At 47.7% G+C, this 22,488-nt stretch overlaps 1 protein-coding gene across 4 annotated transcripts in view; it reads right to left on the minus strand.

Moving 5' to 3' along the window:
• The window catches only part of TPR (translocated promoter region, nuclear basket protein), a 2,097,972-nt gene that overhangs the window by 1,208,841 nt on the left and 866,643 nt on the right, over positions 1–22,488 (minus strand). For all 4 annotated transcript variants that reach the window (XM_069641376.1, XM_069641377.1, XM_069641375.1 and 1 more), the window contains exon 26: positions 14,337–14,521. In XM_069641376.1, coding sequence (XP_069497477.1) covers positions 14,337–14,521 — 185 coding nt within the window. The remainder of the gene's footprint in view (positions 1–14,336; positions 14,522–22,488) is intronic.

Genomic DNA, 22,488 nt, shown 5'->3' on the forward strand with positions numbered 1-22,488 from the left:
GGAGCTGTAGCGGGGAGGGTTGTCGACCCTTGCGGTTGGCGGAAGACGCCGGTGGGCCCGGCGCCGCCGTTGGGGCTCTGGCTGCCTTCGTCTTTGACGAATGCCTGCCGTGGGGTATGTTTTTTTGAGATTTCTTGTGTGCGTCCTTGTCGCCGGGGTGTTCATCCCCATAAACTGGGCGTGAGCCGGGCTTGTCGGGGCCGGACAAAGAGGAGCGCGAACGGTCCCTCGAGAGGTCTACAACCTCCGTTACGGAGGGCTTGTAGTCACTGTCCTCGTCACATTCGGCGGCAGCGGGCGAGGAATCTGACCTAGACATGGCGTAGGCCGCCCACCTTTTGACCCTACGGTCCTTTATCGTTTTGGGCTTAAGTAATTTACAGGCCGCACAGCCGTCGTCCTTGTGATCGAGGGGCAAGCAACGGTTGCACCGTTTGTGCTTGTCCTTCCAGGTATATTTGTCTTTGCAAAGTGGGCAAAACCTAAAGGGCGTCCTCTCCATAGCTGAGGGCAAGAAGTGTGATTACGACCTCGAAAGAGGGAGGGGAAAGAGAAAGGCATTCTCGGGGAGAAAAGAAAAGACCACACAACCCCACTCTCCCTACTGTGTAAGGCCGGCGAGGCCAGGCCACGTGTTCGCCGACGCTGATGGATCTCCTCCGCTCGTCCTTCCGTCAAAGATCTTGCTCGGCGGAGAAACAGCTTGCAGCTTCGTCGAGGGAGGGATCTATATGTTATATATTAATAATAATAAACGACCAAGGGTCGAAAAAATGATTTCGCAATGTCTCTCGAGGAGCTCCGCATAGAGGCGATCAATAACTGGGGGGAAAAAACAATCTGAGGGCCCTCGGCACATGATTGTGGGTACAACGCACGTCACTATAGCGATAGTGTTACAAACACACCTTGTCGACGTCCCCTTTTCGACTACGAAAAACAGAATGCAATACTCCGCAGTGACCACTGGAGGTCGGACCATGCACAGCATGTGATTCTAAGCAGATTAACAAACCTCAGAAATGGAGTTACAGGTAAGAAACAACTCCCTTCTCTAGCATTGGATCTTTCATGGATTCACATGATGTGAATAGATTACATAGCAGTTTCCATCATGCATGGCGGAGTGCAAATGCAAACCAATATAGAAAAAAAATCACATAAATGAGACAAGAAACCGATAGTGATCAAGTTCAAACACATACCCCGAAGCTGCGGGGCTTACCTTATTGAAACAGGTGTTGCAGGACCGCCCGTCCGACCGGCACATCCTCACCATGCTGCTTCTCCAGACAGTAATGTCGAGTAAAGGTATGCAGCACCACCCAGGAGGCTGCCTGGCAGATGTCCACCAGCAGAATCCCCGACCATAATACCGGCGAAGCCGTAGCGCTCGTCGAATGTGCCCTCTGATTCCTCTCCAAAGGCTTCCCAGCTTTAGTGTGGCAGAATGAGATAGCAGACGACACCCAACGAGAAAGTCCTTGCGTGGGGATAACCCATCCCTTGACGGACAGTCCATAAGCCACAAACGGCTGTTTAGAAAGTCTGAACTAAGTACGATTCAAATAAAATGTTAACGCCCTCTTTACATCCAGCTAATACAAAGACCGCTCTGCAGGCGTGGAGGCTGAAGCAAACAAAGAGGGCAACACAATAGAAGAGAGTTTGCGAAATGTTGGCACTTAGTGTGGATTAGTAGCCAACACCACCTTGTTCTTGAAGTATGGAGGGTCCACAATCAAAGCGTGTAACTCAGACATCCTTCTGGCCGAAGTAATGGCCACCAGAAAAGCCACCTCCCAAGACAGAAACTACAAGGGTGTTGACGACATTGGTTCAAACGGAGGCTTCAGGAGACCTGACAGAGCCACATTAAGGCTCCACGCTGGAGGAAACTTCTTGACTGAGGAAAGGTCCGAAACAACCCCTTCAAGAAATGCTTGATGAGACGATCACTAAACTGAGGCATTGCATGTCGTTTCCGAGTGAATCTAGAAATTGCTGCCAAGTGTACTTTTATGGAGGAGAATGCCAGACCCTTCTCTGCCACCTGCAATAAGTTGGACAAAACTTGCTTTGGCAAAATGTTCAAAGGGTCCAATCCCAGGCTGGCCCTTACACCACACACAAAACCTTTTCCATTTACACGCATAGGAGGCATTCGTGGACAGAGCCCTTGCTGCCTCCAAAATGCGCCGACAGTCAACAGAAAGCTTTAACAGGCCAAACTGTGAGAAGTCAGGGGTCAAGCAGTCAGGCTGAGAGACCCCAGCTCGTGGTGCCAGACAGCACCCTTGTCTTCAGACAGAAGGTCCGGCGTCACTGCCAAGTGAATCTGCTCCGCCACGGACAGATGAAGGAGATCCGAGAACCATGGCTGCCTGGCCCAGAACGGGGCCACCAGAATCACACGGCCTGGGCATCTCCGAATCCACTGGAGGGTCTGAGGAAATGCATAAGCGAACCGGTCTGTCCACGGGAACGAGAACACATCCCCTAGAGATTCGAGATGAGCCCACCTGCTGGCATATTCCTTGCACTGCTTGTTCTCCCGTGTGGCGAAGAGATCCAACGAAGGACCGCCCCCACTTCCGGAAGAGCATGGACACCTGCTACTCTTTCAACTGCCACTCGTGTAGTCGGCTCACCTCCCTGCTGAGCGCATCCGCTTGCACATTCAACATTCCCGGCAGATGAAAGGTCACAATGCTGATGTCGTGCACCAGAGCCCAATGCCAGAGGTCTTGTGCTTCCTTTGACAGCACCCTGGAATGCGTGCCCCCTCGTTTCCAGAGGTAAAACATCATGGTGGTATTGTCCATCAACACCCTCACCACCGACCCGCATATGCGTGGCAGAAAAGATTTCAGGGCCAAATGTACTGCACTCAACTCGAGCACATTGATGTGGAAACGCAACTTCACCCGAGACCACAGGTCATGGACCTGCGAGTCCTCGAGATGCGCCCCCCCATCCTGTCTGAGATGCATCCGTCACGATTGTAAAATGGAATTCCGGTTCCAGCAATGGCATGCCCCGAACCAGATTGTCCGAGCACTGCCACCATCAAAGTGCTTCCACCAGATCGCCATCGACCACCACCTTGTCGGACCACAATCTGTGACTCTGAGCTCATCGGTCGGCGAGGAATTCTTGTACCAGCCTCATGAAGAGATGGCAGTTTTTCACAAGCGGAATGCAGGATGCCATGGCCCCCAGCAGTTACATGTAGGTCCAGACCAAACACCCTTGTACCGATCTTCCACTCCGCTGCTTTTTTCTTTAGCTTCAAAACCCTCTCGTCCAAGGGCCTCACAAGCCCCAGCTGTGTCCAAAACTTTGCCCCATGAAAAACCAAGTCCTTGGAAGGCAACAGAAGGGACTTCTCGAAGTTCACGGTGAAGCCTAGCCGTTGCAACAGCTGCATGGTAGCACCAAGACTTTCCTGCGCCTCTCCCAGCGATGAACGTGTGCCAGCCAGTCCTCCAGGTATGGGTAAACATGATGACCTCCCCGTCGGAGCCAGGCCACCACCGGCGCCAAACATTTTGTTAACGTCGTGTGGCGACTACTTTAACCCGAACGGGAGTACCCGAAACTGGTAATGATCTCCTACGATAAACCGCAGAAACATGTGGTGCAGTCGATGCATAGGGATATGGAAATACGCGTCCTGTAGATCCAACGAGGCCAGAAACTCTCCCGGCTGTACAGACCGAACAACCTCCTGAATCGTGAGCATCTTGAACTTCAGGCGTTGCAGAGTCTTGTTCAACGCCCGAAGATCCAGTATGGGCCGCCACTTGCCATTGGGTTTCTTCACCACAAAATAACTGGAATAAACCCCTTTGCCTTTCTCGGCTAGAGGAACCAATTCTATAACCCGTTCTTCAGCATAAGTACCACCTCCTGTCGTAGAATGTGATGGTGGGGTTACATGGTATACACTAGAGTAATGGTGGTTGGGGAACACTTGAACTCCAGGGAGTGGCCCAGACGGACCGTGTCCAACACCCAACGGTCTGACGTGATTTTGCACCACTTGTCTACGTATAGTGCCACCCTGCCCCCCGCCCAGCCGATTTCCCGGATAACAGTCATTGCTGCGGCTTATCCTGTCTTCCTTTGGAGGAAGAGTGTCGTAAAGCCCCAGCGTGCTAGACCAAAAAGAGCACAGACTCTGGCCAGCACTGTTATGGGGGCATATTTATCCAGCAGATGCCACCTGTCATGACCACTGGCCCCAAGGTGTCAGACCTAGCCCAACATCCTTGGAAGCAGGGTCATGATCCTCATTCCAGGCACCAGCCAGCCCCCGTAGGGGCCTTTTGGACCTTGTCCTGGCGCCAGTGGCGCCAGGCTCATGCAGGGACCCAGTCCCGGCACTGGAAGCGCCGGGCTCATATAAAAGGGATTGGTGCTTGGGTGGACTTACCTGCTGCAGACCATGCTGCCTTCCTACCTGCAGGATGAACTCTTCATCCAATCCTTCTGGGACTACTTTAACTGCTGGGTGGGGGCAGCACCACTCCCAAGAACCACATACTGGAACTCTTTTCTTACCTCTGGAGGCTGTGGAAGAAGACGCCTAAGCACTACTGAAGGCTATTTAAACCACACCCGATTGGTTTCACGTGCTTCGCGTTATTCTGCAATAGCAGCAGGACGCTCACCGTGTCGGCTCCAGCTGATCTTCTTCTGCACCTGAAAACAGGACAATCTTCAACTTACCTTCCTGAAATCCAGCTCCAGCCTTCTGTGACATCTGAAAAGGAAAACGAGAACATTAGAGTAGCACGAGAAAATACCAGAGCTGCTCTTACCACCCGTCGGCGCCTTCCAAGGCCCTGTGCCGCGATTCTTCGTTCTCCAGCCATCTGCAACAAGAATACAGGTTAGCGATAACTCCATGATATCTGCTTACCTGTGCCACGGACTCCGCGAGCTCCATTCTGCGCCATTTGTTCGCACCTGTAAAATACAAGAAGGACATTATTAGAGCTCAGGACTCCATTTCTACTCACGTGCCTCAAGTGGTCCTCCGGCACGATACTTCAGCATCAGTCTTCATCGCTGGTTGCACCGCAACCTGAAAGAAAAGGGGAAAAAGACATTTAAAAGTGCATTTAACTTCAGATGAACCTTTTGCTTGCCTGCAAAAAACTCCGGACTTTTCCACTTACCAGATCAACATACCGGACCTGCAAAGAGGCAAGATTCTGAAAGGACAATAAAAGACTCAAATAAGGCACTTACCATTCGTGCAGCTAACAACGGTCTTGCTTTCTGGACTCTACCTCCGCAATAAAAGGCTGAACTATCGTCCAGTGAAGTAACTGGCTACAGCGCCCCTGCACAGACGCAGGATGGAGAGCGCCGCATTTACTTACCTAAGGTGAGCACGTGTGGCCTAGGGGAGTCGTAGGAGTGTCAGGAAGGGGAAAGGGCCGAAACCCCGTCAGGCAGACATTAACCCCTGTTTCCTCTCTGCCCGCAGACATCACTCTCCGGATTAAGATCACAGTAAGGAGGGGGCCCTTCCAGGGTGGTGCCAAAGACCTGCGAGTGACTCTGGAAGGTTCGGAGTACGCCCAGACCAGACCCGCGCCTCCGAGGGATTCAGGTGAGCGTTGCACCACCTCTGTCCCTCCTGTAGGATCATCAGGTGGGGGAAGTTCGCATCTGCTGGAAGGAAACTTGCATTCCAACAATTAGTAGCCAGAGACTACATTGCCCAGGATCCTGAGCGCCTCCAGCAGTCCCCGCGCTCCCAAAACAAAAGGATCAGGCACACAGAGCCTGTAAACTTGCTTGGGAATGCCAACGCCCCAGTGTCTGCGCATGTGCGAACACGGGACGTTTGTTCGCGCTCGGATGTTCCTCCAGGCGGACACATTTCTTGAGGCTCCAGTTGGGCAGAAAACGCACGCGGGGCTGCTCCACGCCTAAAGACATCTTAGGCCCTGCGATCAAAAAGATAAGTAAAAGTCTTGTGTGAAAGCTGATCCTATGCGAGAGAAGCGTGCTGGTTGACAGCAGCTGGGCCGCGAGATCTCACAGGGGGCATTGTTGTGAAAGTGCTCTGGAACGTAAACTGTCGCGCAGAAGCACATCGACTTAACCCTGTGTGGAGACTAATAAGGTATGGCAGCGGTGATTCACTCCGTGCAGGATGAACTAATCCCAGTGTATTAACCCTTCAGAACACGTTACGCTCTGAACGTGTACTAATTGTGTTTTCTTCTGACAGACGCTGTGTGCTTTTCCTTTTCCTCCGGAGACTGCTGAAACCGGATTTGGGCACCGGTCTTCAAAGCAACAACCAGAGTTAAGTGTTGCTTGTTTATTTAGCACGCAAGTGCATTCCATGGTGTGAGCATCACAAAAGGGGGGTCTGTTAAAAGGCAAAAGTGTGTGCACAGTAACTGGGGACCCAGGCCCACACTTGTGTATGCACCTGTTATTCTGAGAGTGATCCTGCTGGGGTTTGGTGAAAGCATATGTTAGATGTTATCAGTTGGTAATCCTATTCACCGCCCTTGTGTGACACCTTGGTAAGGTGCCTACTTGATGAGCGCTCCAGCTCCTGAATCAGTGTCAGTGGGCCAGAGCAATTCAAAACAAACTGGAAGCAACTCCGTGCATGCTAACTGGGTGGAGAGCCTTCCAGGTGATGCATTCATGGTGCAGAAGTGTAATTAGCAAAAAACAAAGTCGTTCAGTGAAAGTGTAACTGAACAAAGACCTAGGGGTCACTCTCAAAGCAAAAGTGTGATGAGAAGCTCCAAGGTCAATGCAGCAAGAGCCAAGGAGCAGGTTTTCCCCGATTTCCCCTTCCCTGCCCATAACCTCTTCCTAACCCTCTTTCTGGTCTTCCTTCAACCCTCTACCCATCCAATCCGTGGACCCCAACCCTCTTTCCCCATGGTGGTTGCGGAGGTCTGTGCACTTTTAGTTCCAGACACCAAAACCATTAAGGGGAGGTAGGAGTTTGTGCTGCTTCTGCGCTGGACCAGATATCTACACGACAAAGAGGCCTGTCCTTCTCTTTTCCTGGAGGCCTGAAATTCCTGGCTTTTTTGAGCCGACTTCCTACACCCCTGGGAGGAGTAACCAGATCGGCTGTAGCCCCAGGCTTTGGGGGAAGTAACCCGGGCATTTCCACGATGCCCCACGAAAGGGACGGAAGGGACGAAATAAGCGCCCACTCTGCAAGGCTCATACCTTTGAGGGCCTCATTTTCTCACCAAACAGCTCCCCCTCACATGACCTGTCAGAAATGTATAAAGCACCTCCGGGCGAAAGTCTCTGCACTTTAGCCAAGCCTGTCGACGCAACACTACACCGTTGTTAATCTGTTTAAAACCAGATTCCGAAAGTCCACGGCAATGTTAATACTACGATTGGACACCTTCGTGTACCAACATCATGGCAGCTTTTTGGTGTTCCTCAAGTAGATGTTCCAGCAGGGGAGCCAACCGATGCCACATTTAACGATGCAAATCTTAGAATCGTAAAAATAAATTGGCAGCTTTAACCGTCGTCGCACCCACAGTCAAAACCTTTTTACCGCAGACATCCAGTCTCCTGGCGTCACTATCAGAATGGGTAATACATTTGTGCCGACTCCTGGCTTTGCGGCTAGCGGCCACTGAAACCACTGACTCAGGAGTGGGCTGTGACACCAGGCACTTCGGTGCAGAGTCCGGGGCATTAAACTTCTCCAGTCTCCCTTTGATAGCTGGTTCCGAGAAGGGGTGTTACATTGTGCGCAGACCCTGCGGCCACACGTGGTCCAGGATAGACACTGCGAACACAGATTTTCGTCTCTTGCCCATGTGGTCAAACAGGAAACACTCCTTCCGCTCCTCAGGAGCCAAATCTAATTCTACACATGCTTTCGCCATCATGGCATGAAACGCCCCAACATTATCGGGCAGAGACGATTGTGCCGGACTACGAGGTTGTTCCATCTCAACGTCCGAATCCCACTCTGGATCCCTCGATGGCAAGCCAGTGGACAAGGTCTCCCTAGGCCCACTGTCCGACTCCAAATCTGGCAGTTCACCCTCACGATGGGAACGTGGCTGATCTTCGTTCACCAGCAGGGGCGCTGGTAGTTCAGCCAAACCTGTCGAACACAGAGGAACACCTGCAGCGTTGCCGGGAGGCCCCACCGGAGCTACGTTCAGAGGAGGCAATCTGGCATCGAGCTGTCCCAAAAGAGATTGCAACGTGCACAGCGCTGGAGTGACAACATTGCCTGCGGATTCACCAGAGGGTAACTGGATGGACCAGCCCCCACACCCATCGACGTCGATGGACCAACACACTGCAGGCACATGGCCGGCGGAGCCAACACCGGATCCCGATCGTCTTCCGATGCAGTCTCTTGCTGTAGAATAGTGTCTGGTAGACTAGAGTCAAAAGCAGAAGCCTGCCACCTCTCATTCGTCGGTAGCAATTTGTCTGTGTCCATCCCTGACGACAATAGCGGGCCTCTTTCTCCTACCAGCGCCGAAGACACCACCGTCGACGGCTTCGGAATTGACGGGACACCCGCCGTTGATGACTTAGTTGGAACCGCAACCTGCGGTGTAGATATTTCAGGTGATCCAACCTGCTTGGCTCCACTGGACCAATGTTTAGACGACTCTACTCGGAGGACTTGTGATGGTCCCCTAAAGAGAAGCTCTTGGCCTTCACCTGAGACGCTGACTTCTCAGGCTTACTACCAGACCCTGGTGACTGGTCTGACCGACCATGCTTGGCTGAACACTACCCCATCGACAGGTGTTTACTCGAAGAGGGGAGACCACTCTTACCCACCTCCATCAGGACAGGGCGAGACTTTAGCTGGCGGCTCAGTCGACGCTGACCAGCGATGACGCACTAACTCCACCTCCAAGGGGTGCAGGTACTTTTGTTCAGCCAACACACCAACTGCCGATTGCAGTCCATAAGAGTCTTCTGTGAAAACCCCTTGCATATCTCACAAGACTCGGCCGAGTGATGGGGGTAGAGGCAATGGAGGCAGTCCATATGCCCTTCCCCTTCATACACTTTCCTAAGCCCGTAAGTCACACAGGGCCGGAACAATGATTTTACTGAAGAAAAAAAAATAAATAATAAATCGCACCATCACGTGCAATAATCACAACGAGCATGAGGTGATCCCAACACTTTGTAGACGGTTGAAATCTGAAGGGAAGCCGCGGGGGCGGGCCTATTTATACCCTACGTCCTATTGGTGGTAGCTAAAGCAACCAAAAGAACATTGATAGGACACGAAAGTGTCAAAGTTTTCCATAGGAAAACGCTAAGTTAAAATGACCAAGGTTCCCCAGCCTGACGGAGAATATTCACAGCATGTGAATCCACAAAAGATCCAATGCTGGAGAATTATTGGTACTGTGGTGTGTCCGATAAGTATGACTTTGTTGGCAATTAGAGCTGCGCCCCACCTCTCCCAGAAGGTTTATCAGTTCTGGAGAGAACAGAGGGGATGGCAAGGGAAAGCGCTGGGCCTGAGGCAGGGTGAAGCCACGTTTCTGACACAGCAATGAATCCAGATTGTTGGTACTGATGAGGTAGTGTACATCAAGGGCATGCGCCGAGATGGATCTGAAGTTGACAAGGGCTCCTATGAAGGGTGTGGGCAGGACATCCAATTTGATAGGGATGAGAGGTGAATTCTGGCTTACGATCATGAGGACCAGTGGTGAGGCTATAATGGGCAGGGAAGGGGCCTTGTTTGTATGGATAAGACCTGGTGGGGAGCCAGACTGAGGGTAAGAGAAGTTCAGGTTAGGTCTCAGGTGCATGTTAGTTTATAAGCATTCTCTGAGACAGCCATTTCAAGCCTAACTTGATTGGGGATGTGATCTAGACTGGGATAGGCTGGTTCTGGAGCAGAGCCTGCTGTTCCGATGCGCAATGCTGGTGGCTACAATGGAGAGGAGAGCATCTTGAGCAAACTGCTGGGCTGAGAGTGTTGAGTTACTCCCGAGAGAGCACAAAGAGCATTCTGGACTGAGTTGAAGGTGGGAGTTAGTGGCCGAGGGTGTGCTGGGCATAGGTAGTGCAGAGTAGGTGTATTGGAGCTGACTGGCTAGGAAAGAATGTACCTTTTGCGTGTGTCATGTTATGTTCAGTGCTACAGGACTCATGTTAGTCGTGATCTGCGGGTTGGGGTCCCCAGGCGGTGTGGTGGAGAGATCATGCATAGATGAAGTGGGGTGGGGAAGAGGAACGGGCTGTGCCTCACCAGATATGTCAGGTCGATGAATGGGCTGATCTGGATCCAAGGGTTGTGTGGGGTTTCACATGCAGTAGTACTAGTGTTTATATGCAAGGGGATGCTGTGGGTACGCCTCTCGGACCCTCTGGGTGCTGTGTAGGTCTCACAGTCAATTGCTCTAGGCACTGTGGAGATGGGTGCAGTAGGCGATCTGGGGGTATCGAGGCACGGCTGAGAGCACAGAGGTGGATGGAGGTGCAGGCGCTTTGAAGGACTTGTCCTGCGCTATGGGCGTTCTGGCTGTGGGTGCACTCTGCGGCGGAGGAGTGGAGTCATGGGCAGCAGGCAGAGACCCAAATTAAACCAGCATCTCAGGCTGGGCTGATGAGGCACAGTAGGCGCAAAATGGACTGGCGAGGTAATGACGAGAGGAGCCACCAATGCGGGCGGTCGGAAATGGGAGGGAGGCAGTAGTGGAATGTTAACGTTCCAGTAGACCAATTGTACAGCGGGCAACAGGATCAAGGGAGCCAATACAGTAGTGTAGTTTCGGCATAACTTCAAATCTGCAGGCAGATCCCCGATTGGATAGGGAACGTGCAATAGTTGGACCTGGCGGGAAGTGGCGGAGAGCGGCAGAGAACTGAGGCCTTGTGCATTGGCTGGCTTCACCAAACAGCTTGGTGGGTCTATGATGATTCGTTCCTGGTTCCTCCAATCCAATTGCGGCAACTTGCTGTAGCAAGAGAGGTAAAGTTGCTAGTCCACGCGGCTGCCAGGTTACGTGCGATTTCATCGAATGAAAACTACTAATGAAATTTCAACAAATAAACTAAAACCAAAATAACTCATTTCTTTTTTGTTGTTTTTGGGGGGTTCCCCACCCAAAGCCCCCTTTTGTTTAGTAATAATTCCCCCCAACCCCAAACCACTATTCCCACTTAACCATATTTTTAGTTTAGTCCCCAAAAAAGTACTATTTTTGTTTCATTCTTTAAAATGTCAAGCGTTTTTTATTCGATATAATCCCTGCATACCGGAAGCCATATTAGTGGATGCTGGTTCCTGGTAAAAAACAAGTGGCTTCTCCTTTAACAGGGCCTCGTGGGGGTCCTATGGTGGACTGAGGCTGCACTGGCTGATGAGCCATCACACACTCTACAATACAAATCTATACAATTACTATTAGGTTCACTTAATATACATCAGATAACTTAAGCATGCAATGCAGGTACATTAAGTTTATTTCGGGAATACAGAATGTTCCCAAAAAAACAGCAATTAACACCATAATTACACATCAACATATCAACATATTAAAAATTAGAAATCCTTTCACCATCACTAAAACCTTGAAGCATTTTTAAAATGCAAAAAAGCCTACATTTCAAACAATGTTCATTAACAATTTCCTCAAAGTTAACACATTCTTTAGGAATAATAAACCCCAACCCCCACAAACCTAATCTACCCATAACAGGTAACAGAGCAGATTCAAGCTGAAGGAATCCCTGGCACGGCAAGAGTGATTTAAGCAGATGCTCTGGGCTAGTTTGGACAGCCCTGGACAGTTTGTCCCTCCCTGTTAGTTTATATAAAACATGGCTGTGGTACTGTGAGGACTAAGACAGTCTTGCGTGCCGAGGCTTGAAGTGCTTTGAGGACTGCAAGCAGTTCCAGAAGGTTGATGTGTTTTCTGGTTAGTGCCTGTGTCCACAGCCCATGAGCAAAGTGATGGAGAAAGTGAGCTCCCCACGCTGTCATTGACAGATCTGTTCTAAGAGTGGCTTTGATTGCTGGTGCGTTGACAGTCTTCCCCTTTAGCAGATTGCTTCTGGTCTACCACTGCAGCGATTGAACCAGAGATTGCAAAACCACCACTAGATCACGCAACCTGCTTGCTTGTGACCATTGTTTCGCTAGCCACTCTTGCATGAGACAGATGTGTTAAGGGAGGTTTCCTAAAGTCCTACTGCCAGTAAGCCTTTAGTAAGATATCCCACTGGTTTGTAGCTCCCAAACTCTTAGTATCAGTCAGTAGTTACTCAGGACGTTAGTAGAGTGGCAGACCAGTCTGGATTATCTGAAGAGGAAGATGTGAGCTGCAGGTAATTACACTGAATCTAGTTAGACAGGCACAGCAAAGTAGCACTTACACTAATAAAAGTTATATAAAAGTACATGCTTATTATATTTACACCAGTATCACTTTAAATAATTCAGACGTTTATACAAGAACACTTATGAATACTTGGTAATACATTTCAAAGGGGCACTTTCAAATTTTGTGTTTGTTCATGGTTACATATGTAGCAATGTTAGAAAGGGAAATGACAAGGTTATCTTACTATCAGTTACTGCGCACTCATGCGGTTTTCAACGGTTTATACAGTAATGCATTTACTCTGAAAACACAAAGTAAAGTCACTTAAAGGGAGGAAAATGGTTAGTGTAACATGAGCTTGGTTCAAGGTTCTAGAGAGGGTTTCTTCGCATAGTAAGATCTTTAAGTCACAACCCTAGCTAAAGGCAGTTCAGAGAGGTTTTGAAGTCTTGACAAGCAACGAACTGTGAAGTTTCTGTGGATTTTTTACAGTCTAGTGTTACTGAAGCATCAATTTAACTACTAAGAAGGAAGACCTTAAATCGGACTATAGCAAGGGACACAAGCAGCGGCTTGGGTCTGAGGTAAAAGGGGGTTTCCCTGGACACCCCTGCTTGCACTCCAGTGTTCTGGAGCAACGTCTTGTAATTAGGTAAGCAATACCTTTCTCCCCACAGTACCTTAGGTTAGAAGAAAATGTTTCCGCTGGATGATCCGCGATGTCGCAGCTCTGAACTCGACCTCTGGATTCCTTGGTCTGATAACTGAAGGCAGGACACTGGATGGGATCTCTTAGCAGCAGTGGAGGACCTGTAGCACGACTTTCAGCAACTTCTAGGTTCACTCTGCATTTTATTTGCGCCATTTCTATAGCACCAAAGGACACGGATCGCCTGGTCATTAAACTTTGCTTCCTGCAGTCCCACACTGATGAGGGCAAGTTGGATCAGATCTCTTGAGTGCCCTTACGGGTTCACCAAAGATTTGGACGGATTCTGCCTTTCCACAATGAGGCACTCAAAATTGGCAGGTCTCCTTGCATTGGGGTTCCGCAGCTCTGGAAACACAAGGACCTGAGGAGATGGCTCAATTCAAAGTTAGTCTTGGTACTGGTTGTTCCCACCAGTCATAGGGAAGGCGTCCTCTTCGGGGGCTCCTCTGTCGCACAGAAAATGGGGTCAGGATAGCAGCGGTTGTTTCAGTGTTGCAAAGGATCTGCAGGCGTGTCTGGTCATCGCCTACTTCGATTACTTCTTGTTCCTGTGGTCGACTTGCTTTTCACTCCAGAAGCCTCACCTTTCATACAGTTCCAGCACACACTCATCTGCAATCTAACAGCATTATACAGACAGAGGTGTTTGGTTGTCTAATCAGAACAGCCAGACCCCCCATGTGGGAGCTGGTCCTATTCAGGCACTCTGGCAGACAAAGGACAGTGGGTTGAAAACTCCTCCCCCACTTCCCGCCTAGGCTCCAGATTGTCTGGGCAGACAGGGATACCCAAGGTTCCTGCCAAAGGTAAAACACACAGTCCTCCCCTCTCCCAGAATAATAGAAGGGCTAACAAACTAAGCTAATAATGGTGAAGCGAGAAGAGAGTCGTCGCCCCCCCCCTCTCCCCACTAGGAGAAGGGATGAAGCATAAAAATGATAAAACTCATTAACAGCATGCGCAGTCTGGCACCAGGTAGATGCAGCAAGCTATCATTCCTAGCAGGAGCATTGATTTTCGCACCGTCACCAGACGAGCGGCTACATACTGAGGTGTTTGAAACATGTCTTGAACTCTCTCTGAGGGGAAAGCTAATCCGATTGTATCCAAATACCAAAGGCTAGTTACCTTATTATGAGACAGTATCCACCACCAATTTGGAAATAAGGTCTGTTACACACCCCTTCCAATCTTTACTTGAGCAATCTTCCTGCAGATGTACTTTATGCAAAACTAATGCAAGAAGACCAATAGGTCGACATTAAGCATCTGTTTACCTTAGAATTTCTAAGATCTGTTCATGAGACTTCCCTTCTTCGTTGAGCGAGACATTCAGGGCACTCTGGACACTATCCTGCACAGAGGTTACCATCTTGTTGCTGAGACTTTCAATTTGTTCATGTAGTAGTTGATTTTGTTTCTCCAGATTCTCAGAACGGGTCTTGTGGTTGATTACTTCATCCTTAAAAAAGAAACGTGGTTCAGTGACAAAGTACCTTACATGTATCATAGTAAAACATTGAAAGGCTCCACTTCTTGTTTGCGTTAAGGAGGTTTTCCCACATTCCTCAGGGTAGTGGTGTGAAGACATCGTAGAGGAAAACAAGTTGTCAACCAAGTTAGACCAAAACTTTCTCAATAAGCAATGTAGTAGAGCAGTCTAGCTTCACTCTTAGCTGGGTACGGTTAGGCCAAATAGATTACACAATAGAAGACACTACGTGCAGAGATATGCTGAAAAATAAGTGCATGGTAATATTCAGGACAAGACAGTGTTCGTATTAGACAAGACCATTCCCACCTTTAAAGCCAGTATATCTGGTTAACCACCTAGTGGCACAATGTCCACCCTCACACCAAGTAAAAACAGAAGCATCCTAACAAGGACTCACTGATAAGCAACTGATTGATGTCATCTCCCAACTAATCCATCACACTTAATCTGTTGGCTGACTTCACAACCACCAGGCAGGTTTGAGAGCAGTCAAGAGGCACAAAAGCTGCTCTCCTGAACACTCGTGACGACCTGCTCTCAAACCTCGATTCCTACTCTCCTTATCCTCCTCGATCTGCCCTCTGTCTTTGACACAGTCAATCATTCCACCTTCATATCAGCTACATGATACCCTAGGTATCACCGACCACCCTACGAATCATTGACGAGGCACTGGATTGGCTGACCTACTTCCTCTCGAATAGGCCCTCCCACTTTCTCTATCTCCATTTTAACCTGTGGCATCACTCAGGGCGCCATCTTCTCGCAGTGGCTTTTCAACATTTACGTTGCCACTCTCGCCCACCTGCTCTCCAGTGTCTCGGCTCATTTTCAATGCTATGCAGACTGCTCTCCTTTAAGCTCCCCTCTGCCTCCTCTCTCATATATGGGCATAGTGTGCTTCCAACAATCTCTGCCTTAATGCCAGTAAGACGGATCCTTCTCATTGGGAATCCTGCCCCCTCCTTACCTTCCAATCTGGCCACCCTGCTTGGGCCCCACTACCCTCACCCTATTGTGAGGCAAAAAACATGAGTGTCCACTTTGACTCCTCTCTCCTTCTCACCTCACATTGCTGACCTTGTCAATAAATCTCACGTTCAGCTTCACATCCTCAGAGGCATTCTCCCTTTCCTCACTGTCCCCCAGAAAAATCAATGGACCCGATTCACAGAGCGTTTTCCTATGGGATTGCGGCATTAGAAACACTTCTGTGAATCAGGCTCAATGTCTCCAGAGCTCTGGCTCTCTCCAGGCTTGACTACTTTAACAACCTCCTCCTTAATCTGCCTCTTTCCTCTCAAACCCTTCAACTAATACAGAATAGGCCTGCAAGACTTCACCTTGGCCTCATGTCCAGGTGCTGCAGCACTCCAGCCCTGAAATCTCTCCACAGGCTGCCTGTGGCTGCAAGGATCAAATTCAAGTCCTCTGCATCACCCACACTGACATCTGGGACCTCACTACATCCAACGCTCTCCCCTAAACACCTCCCTGCTAGGGTTCACAGTCTTCTAGCTCTAACCTTCTGCAAGCCAGATGCCTCTCCAAGCAGAGAGTGGGGGTAGATCTTTCTCCGATAGGAGCCTCCCTCTGGAATGGGCTTCCTGCCCCTCAGTCTTGAGCCAGATCTTCTTAAATTCTGGAAGCTTATCAAGACCTTTAATTTTGCCTCCTCCTTCGACCCCTCCACTGCTAGTTACACCTGCCTCTATCTGGCTGACTATATCCCTTATGAGCCTTACTGGGGCCAGACCCTCCTGCGACCAGTCTCCCTTTAACCGCGCTTGCCCTCTAGCACCCGTCCCAGACTAGCCTACCGAGTCTTGTCAACCCCCATTCCCTTTTAACTTTAGCACTTGCCCAGCCCATTGGCTCCAGCGCACTGCTCCCGCCTCCCCTCTCCCTGTACTTCCTGTTGATGCACTTGCACGATCCAAATGTAAAAGGCCTAGTAGAACTTATTTTCTACTCTATTCCCCCGCACCCACCTCTCTCCCCCACCCCGCAGCCTCCCCAACTCCCTTGTTTTGTGGCACCTGGAAACAATTTTTGATGCACAGGCGCCATTCAAATATTCAATACATCTAAATATAAAAATATGAGGAAGGTAAAATAATTAGGGAGATTTTTCCACAGCCCTCATGAGGGATCTATAGCAAACTATCCTCAGGAAAAAACTGGTTGCCAACCAAATGAAAAAGACCAGACACCTCTATAGTGGCATAGCAGTCAGGCTAAATTCAGGGGTGGTAGGACAACTAGCAGTGACACACAGCTTACCCCCCCCCCCCAGTTACCCCCAAAAGACCATTAAAACTGGTATACTGAAAAACACTTGCACAAGGCATCTCCAGTAGCGTAAAAACAGTTTGGTTTAAACAGAACACATACTAATGCATAAAAAAGGGAATCCAACTAAAAACCAACCCACTACTAAACTGCATGCGTTTCCACTACCTGGTGGTAGGAACACCGCAAAGCTGGGAAGAAAAGGGAACACTAGGCAGTAGAATAATACAACCCTATTCAGCACACAAAATGCAAAAGGAGAAAATAATCTCAGTATTCCTAAACCTCTAGTACATAGTATCAAACAAATGCCCTACATATACGAAGTACAGCACCTACAGGCAGAATTGTTTATTACTTTAGGCACCCAGGCCAAAGTGCCACAAAAAGTTAGGATTTGATTAGGCTAGCAATAGTAGATTCCCCAAGGTCTTATCAAGACTATAACATGGATACAAAACTCCTGGTTATCGATGTAACCTAGCATTTTCAGTAGACAGGACTAATACCAAGAACGGATGCAAATGCAAAATTTCCAGTCCTCTGGCCTGAAACACACATGACACTGGGAACCCACGAAAAATGTCCCTGTACAGTAAAGTACCTCTTTAGTCACATTAGTTTTAGGCGTGAATGTTCCCCACAGGCATAAAACAGTCTATAGACGCACCCGCAGTAATGCAGAAATCCAAGTAGGTCTCGTTCTACCCCACAGATAAGGGAGCAAACTATTCTAGGATAAGCTAGAAGAGATCCTCTAAAAGATCTCCATGCCAAATTCGGGACCGGGCATTCCCCAAGAAGAAAGTGAACTGGATTTGGTCCAGTGCAAATGATTGGAAATCACATTAACAGGGCCTGCAGAAACCAGCAATCACTGGCACTGCCCCCTCCACCCCTATCTCCCCAGAGGGCACCTTGAAAAATCCACTCTGGGCCCAGAAGGAAGTACTAACAGTTGTGGTAGCAGAAAACAGCGTTTTGGGAATTGGAAAGGACTGAGCAAGCAAAAGCTATTCTCATGGAGGGCATTTTACAGGATCCAGTCGCAAGGGACTTGAACCCAGGACCAAGAAAACCTACATGACCCAAGATAATAATCAGCCTCCCTTGACGCAGAGCCCAACAGTCCAGTGAAGATGAAGGATCCCAAAACCAAGCAGAATGGCTCAAAGGGAAGCCAGCAGAAAACTGTCCCATAGAGCAAACAGAGCAAAACACAGTGAAGGAGGCCCAGAACGTAAGACTTACTGACGTTTTGATGTGTGTCCCAAAACCAGTCTGGATGGCACCTTCCCAACTCATTGTACACGGCCAAGGTGGTATGTTGGGATGATGGCATTAAAACAGGCAAGGTGTTGGCTCAGCACAAGGATCCCTGCCCATATGGAGTCGAGGACTAGGGGCTGGGCATGGACAGCCCAGGGCAGACGTCCAGCAGCCAAAAACAAAAACTGAGAAAAGGGAAGGACACAGGCAGTCTGGCTAGACGTAGTCACAAAATTGTAGCAGCTTTCTGGCAAAATTGTCCTGCAGGTTAGTAAACCTGCCAATCCCGGTGGAACCCAGGTAGGTTAGGGTCCACCTAGCTTCACACAAGGAGTCATATCGACATAAACCAGCCCCCCCCCCCCTCCGATCAGACAAGGCCACTTCAAAGCTATTGGCGGCCAGCTAACCATCCTGGCCCTAAAACAGCTAAACACCCAGATCAATTCACACAGTAGGTGTATTGTCCTGTCTAGGGCTAAGGGGGGTCAGGTCTAAATCAGTATAAACACAACAGATGGCAGGGTTGGGCTCAGAGTGAGCACATTTTCTGCAAAACAGCCATTTAAAGCATGTTTCGTGGTTTCCCTAAACCAGAGGTCTGCAACACGCGGCTCTACAGATGTTTTGGTTTACAACTACCATGATTATTTATCATGCGAGTGTGCTGGCTAAGGATGATGGGAGTTTTCATCTGAAACATTTGGAGAACCAAAGGAAGTAGACCACTGCCCTAACAAAAGAATAGCCAAACAAAATGGGCGAGTACGATTTTGAAAAACAATTTGTACCCGAATGGCTACCAATAGGGTACATTGGCATACTAATGACTTAAATCAGAGTGCACCCCTACTCAAACCAAAATGAAATGATAACTGCCAGAAGTATACTCCCTTAAACCAATGTACAGTGCTCTGTAGGACCATATATTAACATTTTAAATAAAAAAATTAAAAAAGGGGGCTGCTGTTGCAGGAAGATTTCAAAAGGAAACCCCGACACAAAATAGACGGAGATCCTAAAGTCTGCTATTTCACAACTAAATACACCACGTCTGCATCTGAAGCTACGTACAAAAGTGGTAAACGGTTAGTATTGAATTTTGATCAGGATATTGAAATTATAATTAGTACGTTAAAAAACCAAGCTAGCGGCCTGGATTGTATAACTACAATCCTGCCCTATGGGCAGACATTCTATTACATCTATTTAACAACATAGTTTCTGTGATTAACTGCGCAGACTCATGGACAGATTCAATACTTGTCCCTATTTTTAGAAAGGGACATTGTGAGGAACCATTGTGTTAACCGGCCAATTTCAATGCTCGATAATTCATCAAAAATATTCTCGATCTTGAAAGATTTAAGGGCTTGGGATAACACGATCAAGGTATTCACCTCGCTGCAGACAGCAGACTGCAGACAGGATACAGAAAGAGCGTAGGAACAATAATCATTGGGCTTGCTCTTAAAGCCTGCCTGTCAGGCATGGGGACCGACTCTGGACAAGCTTTTTATGTGGCATCTGTGGACTTAACATCCGCTTTTGACAATGTCGATATAGCCAAGTTATGGCCCAAATTAACAAAAAGGGACATTAACCCCCTCCCTGCTGGCATTGCTTAAGCTCCTATATTCAAACAATACAATTAGGGTCAGATTAAATACTGCAGGAGACCTATCCAGATCAATAACGTTGACTAAGGGCATTCGGCAAGGCTCTGTGTTAGCACCAACTCTTTTTAATTTCTATTTACCGAAAATATGGGAGGCCAGTAAAGAGTGGGGAGGATATGTTCCCATGTGGGAGGGATTTAAAGTGAGCGGCATCATCTTTGCGGAAGATATTCTAATGGAATATACACGAGCCGGCCTCCAGTGCCAGTAGAATGGACTTAATTATTTGAAAGAAAACTCACTACAAATGAATCCCACAAAATCTTAAGTAATGGTGAGCTTGACTAAAAAGAATAGGAAATATGTGGGAATTGAATAACATCCCAATAAAACAAGTCGACTCAATCAGGTACCTCGGATATGATCCATCGGTAAAAAAGCAGAGCAAAATTGACAGAGCTCGAATTGATAATAAGATCACTTCCTGTCTGACCATGTTAAAAAGGTAAAAAGCAAACTATGCACATATTCGATGATGCCCTTAATAGAATTTTACAAAGTGAAAGTTTCTTCTATAGTGCTGTATGTGTGTGAGCTTATGAATGTCTCAAATAGGAAGTTTCTTTACATACTGTAAGGGAAAATCTCAACACAAATACTCAGACTTGTAGTTTAGGTACCAATCAATGCAATAAGACTTGAACTGGGTGTCACATCTTGGTTGGGCCAGTACATTGTTGGGAGCCTCTCTATACTGCACAATCTGGAAAACTGATTAGAATTCTCTACAGTTCTACTTAAACAAGTTAATAAAACAGAACACCAACCCGTATTTAAGAAAATTAAAAAATAGATGCATTAACTTTATTAAAATTGACCTAGAGGGCTCTGAATCTGAAATAGCGGTCTTTGGATTTGTTGGATCTCTCAAACTTAAACTCTATAATGGAAAGGAACTAATGTATCTACCGTTCCCTCGCCTAAGACCATGGTACCTGAAATTTAGGCTAAACTGTCTACCCACATTGGCTATATGTAACCCAGGAGTTCCGAAAGTGTAGAATGTGTGACTAATAAAATTCAGTCTCTGTTTCATGAGGTACCGAGAGCCCTGCATTTTTTAAACAAAGAAAACGCTATTTGGAGCAGTTTATTTCTTAATCATCCACAGTCCTGACTAATGATTCATGGTACCAGTTAATGACATCTTCCCAATTATCATTGTTGATTGCCTTAAAGTCCTTGTAGGAATAGGAAAAGTACATGACCAAGGTATTTCGGACGGTTTATAGTCAATAAGTCGAATGCAATAATTTTGAATGCCTTAACGTCGGATGTAAAATGTCGAAAAAAAGTCAATTTTTTTCTTTTTTTTTGGGGGGGTTCCCCCCAAAACCCCTGTTTTTTGTTTATTAACCTTTTTTTTTTAACTCACTAGACCCAAAATGAACCCTATAAATTTTTTTTTTTTTTTTTAAATGACATTTTTATTTTCGACATTAATGCATTCGAAAATATGCATTTGAAATGATGGCTGCACACCATTTTGGATTTAGCAATGTTAATGTAATGGTTTTGCTGAAGTAGTAGATAGCAAAGCATGTTTAGGAAATTATTTTTGGCGGGTGCTTGATATGTGCACCTTTATTTTTTAGCAATCTTAGGTTATTAGAATCTGTTTTTAGTTAACTTGCTTAAGGTAGATTTATATTGAGAAGAATCAATTTTAGAGTGTAATAAATGTTGATTTCTTTTTTTGTAAATGTACAATTGTATAAAAAGCATAAATACATTTTTTTTAAAAAAGTGACAAGAACCCACAAAAATAAATGCCACAACATGGGTAAAAAACATAGGCAGCGAACACTCCTAAACAGTGGGTAATGGTAGAAAAGAAATACTGTATCCCATACCAATCTATGAGTGGCTATGGGTCCTGCAGACGCTCTCCAAATGAATTCTCGCACATCCAATCTTGCAGGGCCTGTGGAAAGAACAAGCCGATACGCGAATGCTTTCAACTTGGCCCTCACTACCGAGAACAATCTGGGCTCCACCAATCGGGGCCATAGCAGACCTAGGCAAATATCAAACATGGTACAAGGCGGGCCTCAGTTAAGCGGGACAATGATGAGACAAGGGGAGAGTCAGATCAATACAGTATGCCGCAGACATATTAAACCTATTGAGCCTTTCATTGTTCCTGTACCTCCAGTTAAAAGGGGCACTTACAAACAATGGAGCAACAACCAGTCGCATCCCTCAAAAACCTGCTCAAACGAGGGGTCAGAGAAAAGCTGTATTCCTACAATTTACTGAATACTACACGCCGAACCCCCAGAAGACACCAAGATAAACAGACTGGGAAAGTGACATGGAACCAATGAGGCATCCTGGTTTATGATATGAAGGTCGAACAAGACGCTCAACATCCTCGCAACACACGCCCCATGCAATTAAGATCTTATACAGATGGCACCTCCCTCCACCAAGATTAGCAAAGATGTATCATTCTGTCAACCCCTGCTGCTAAATGGGGTGTGGTAACCATGGCACTTTCTGCCATTTTTGGTGATCTGCTCCTACATCCAGGCCTATTGGAGGGAGGCTCTATCATGGATAAGGGACCTAGATTACATAAGGTGGCCTCTCCACACTCTCATGGTCCTCTTTGGCTTGGAGGAAAGCTAGGGCCTCTACAATCCCCCAAGCCACATGGCTAATGGCTTGCTTCTAGTGGAAAAGATTTACATG

The sequence above is a fragment of the Ambystoma mexicanum genome, chromosome 1q (genome assembly GCF_040938575.1).
Source record: "Ambystoma mexicanum isolate Mex_15411 chromosome 1q, UKY_AmexF1_1, whole genome shotgun sequence".
NCBI classification, from domain to species: domain Eukaryota; kingdom Metazoa; phylum Chordata; class Amphibia; order Caudata; family Ambystomatidae; genus Ambystoma; species Ambystoma mexicanum.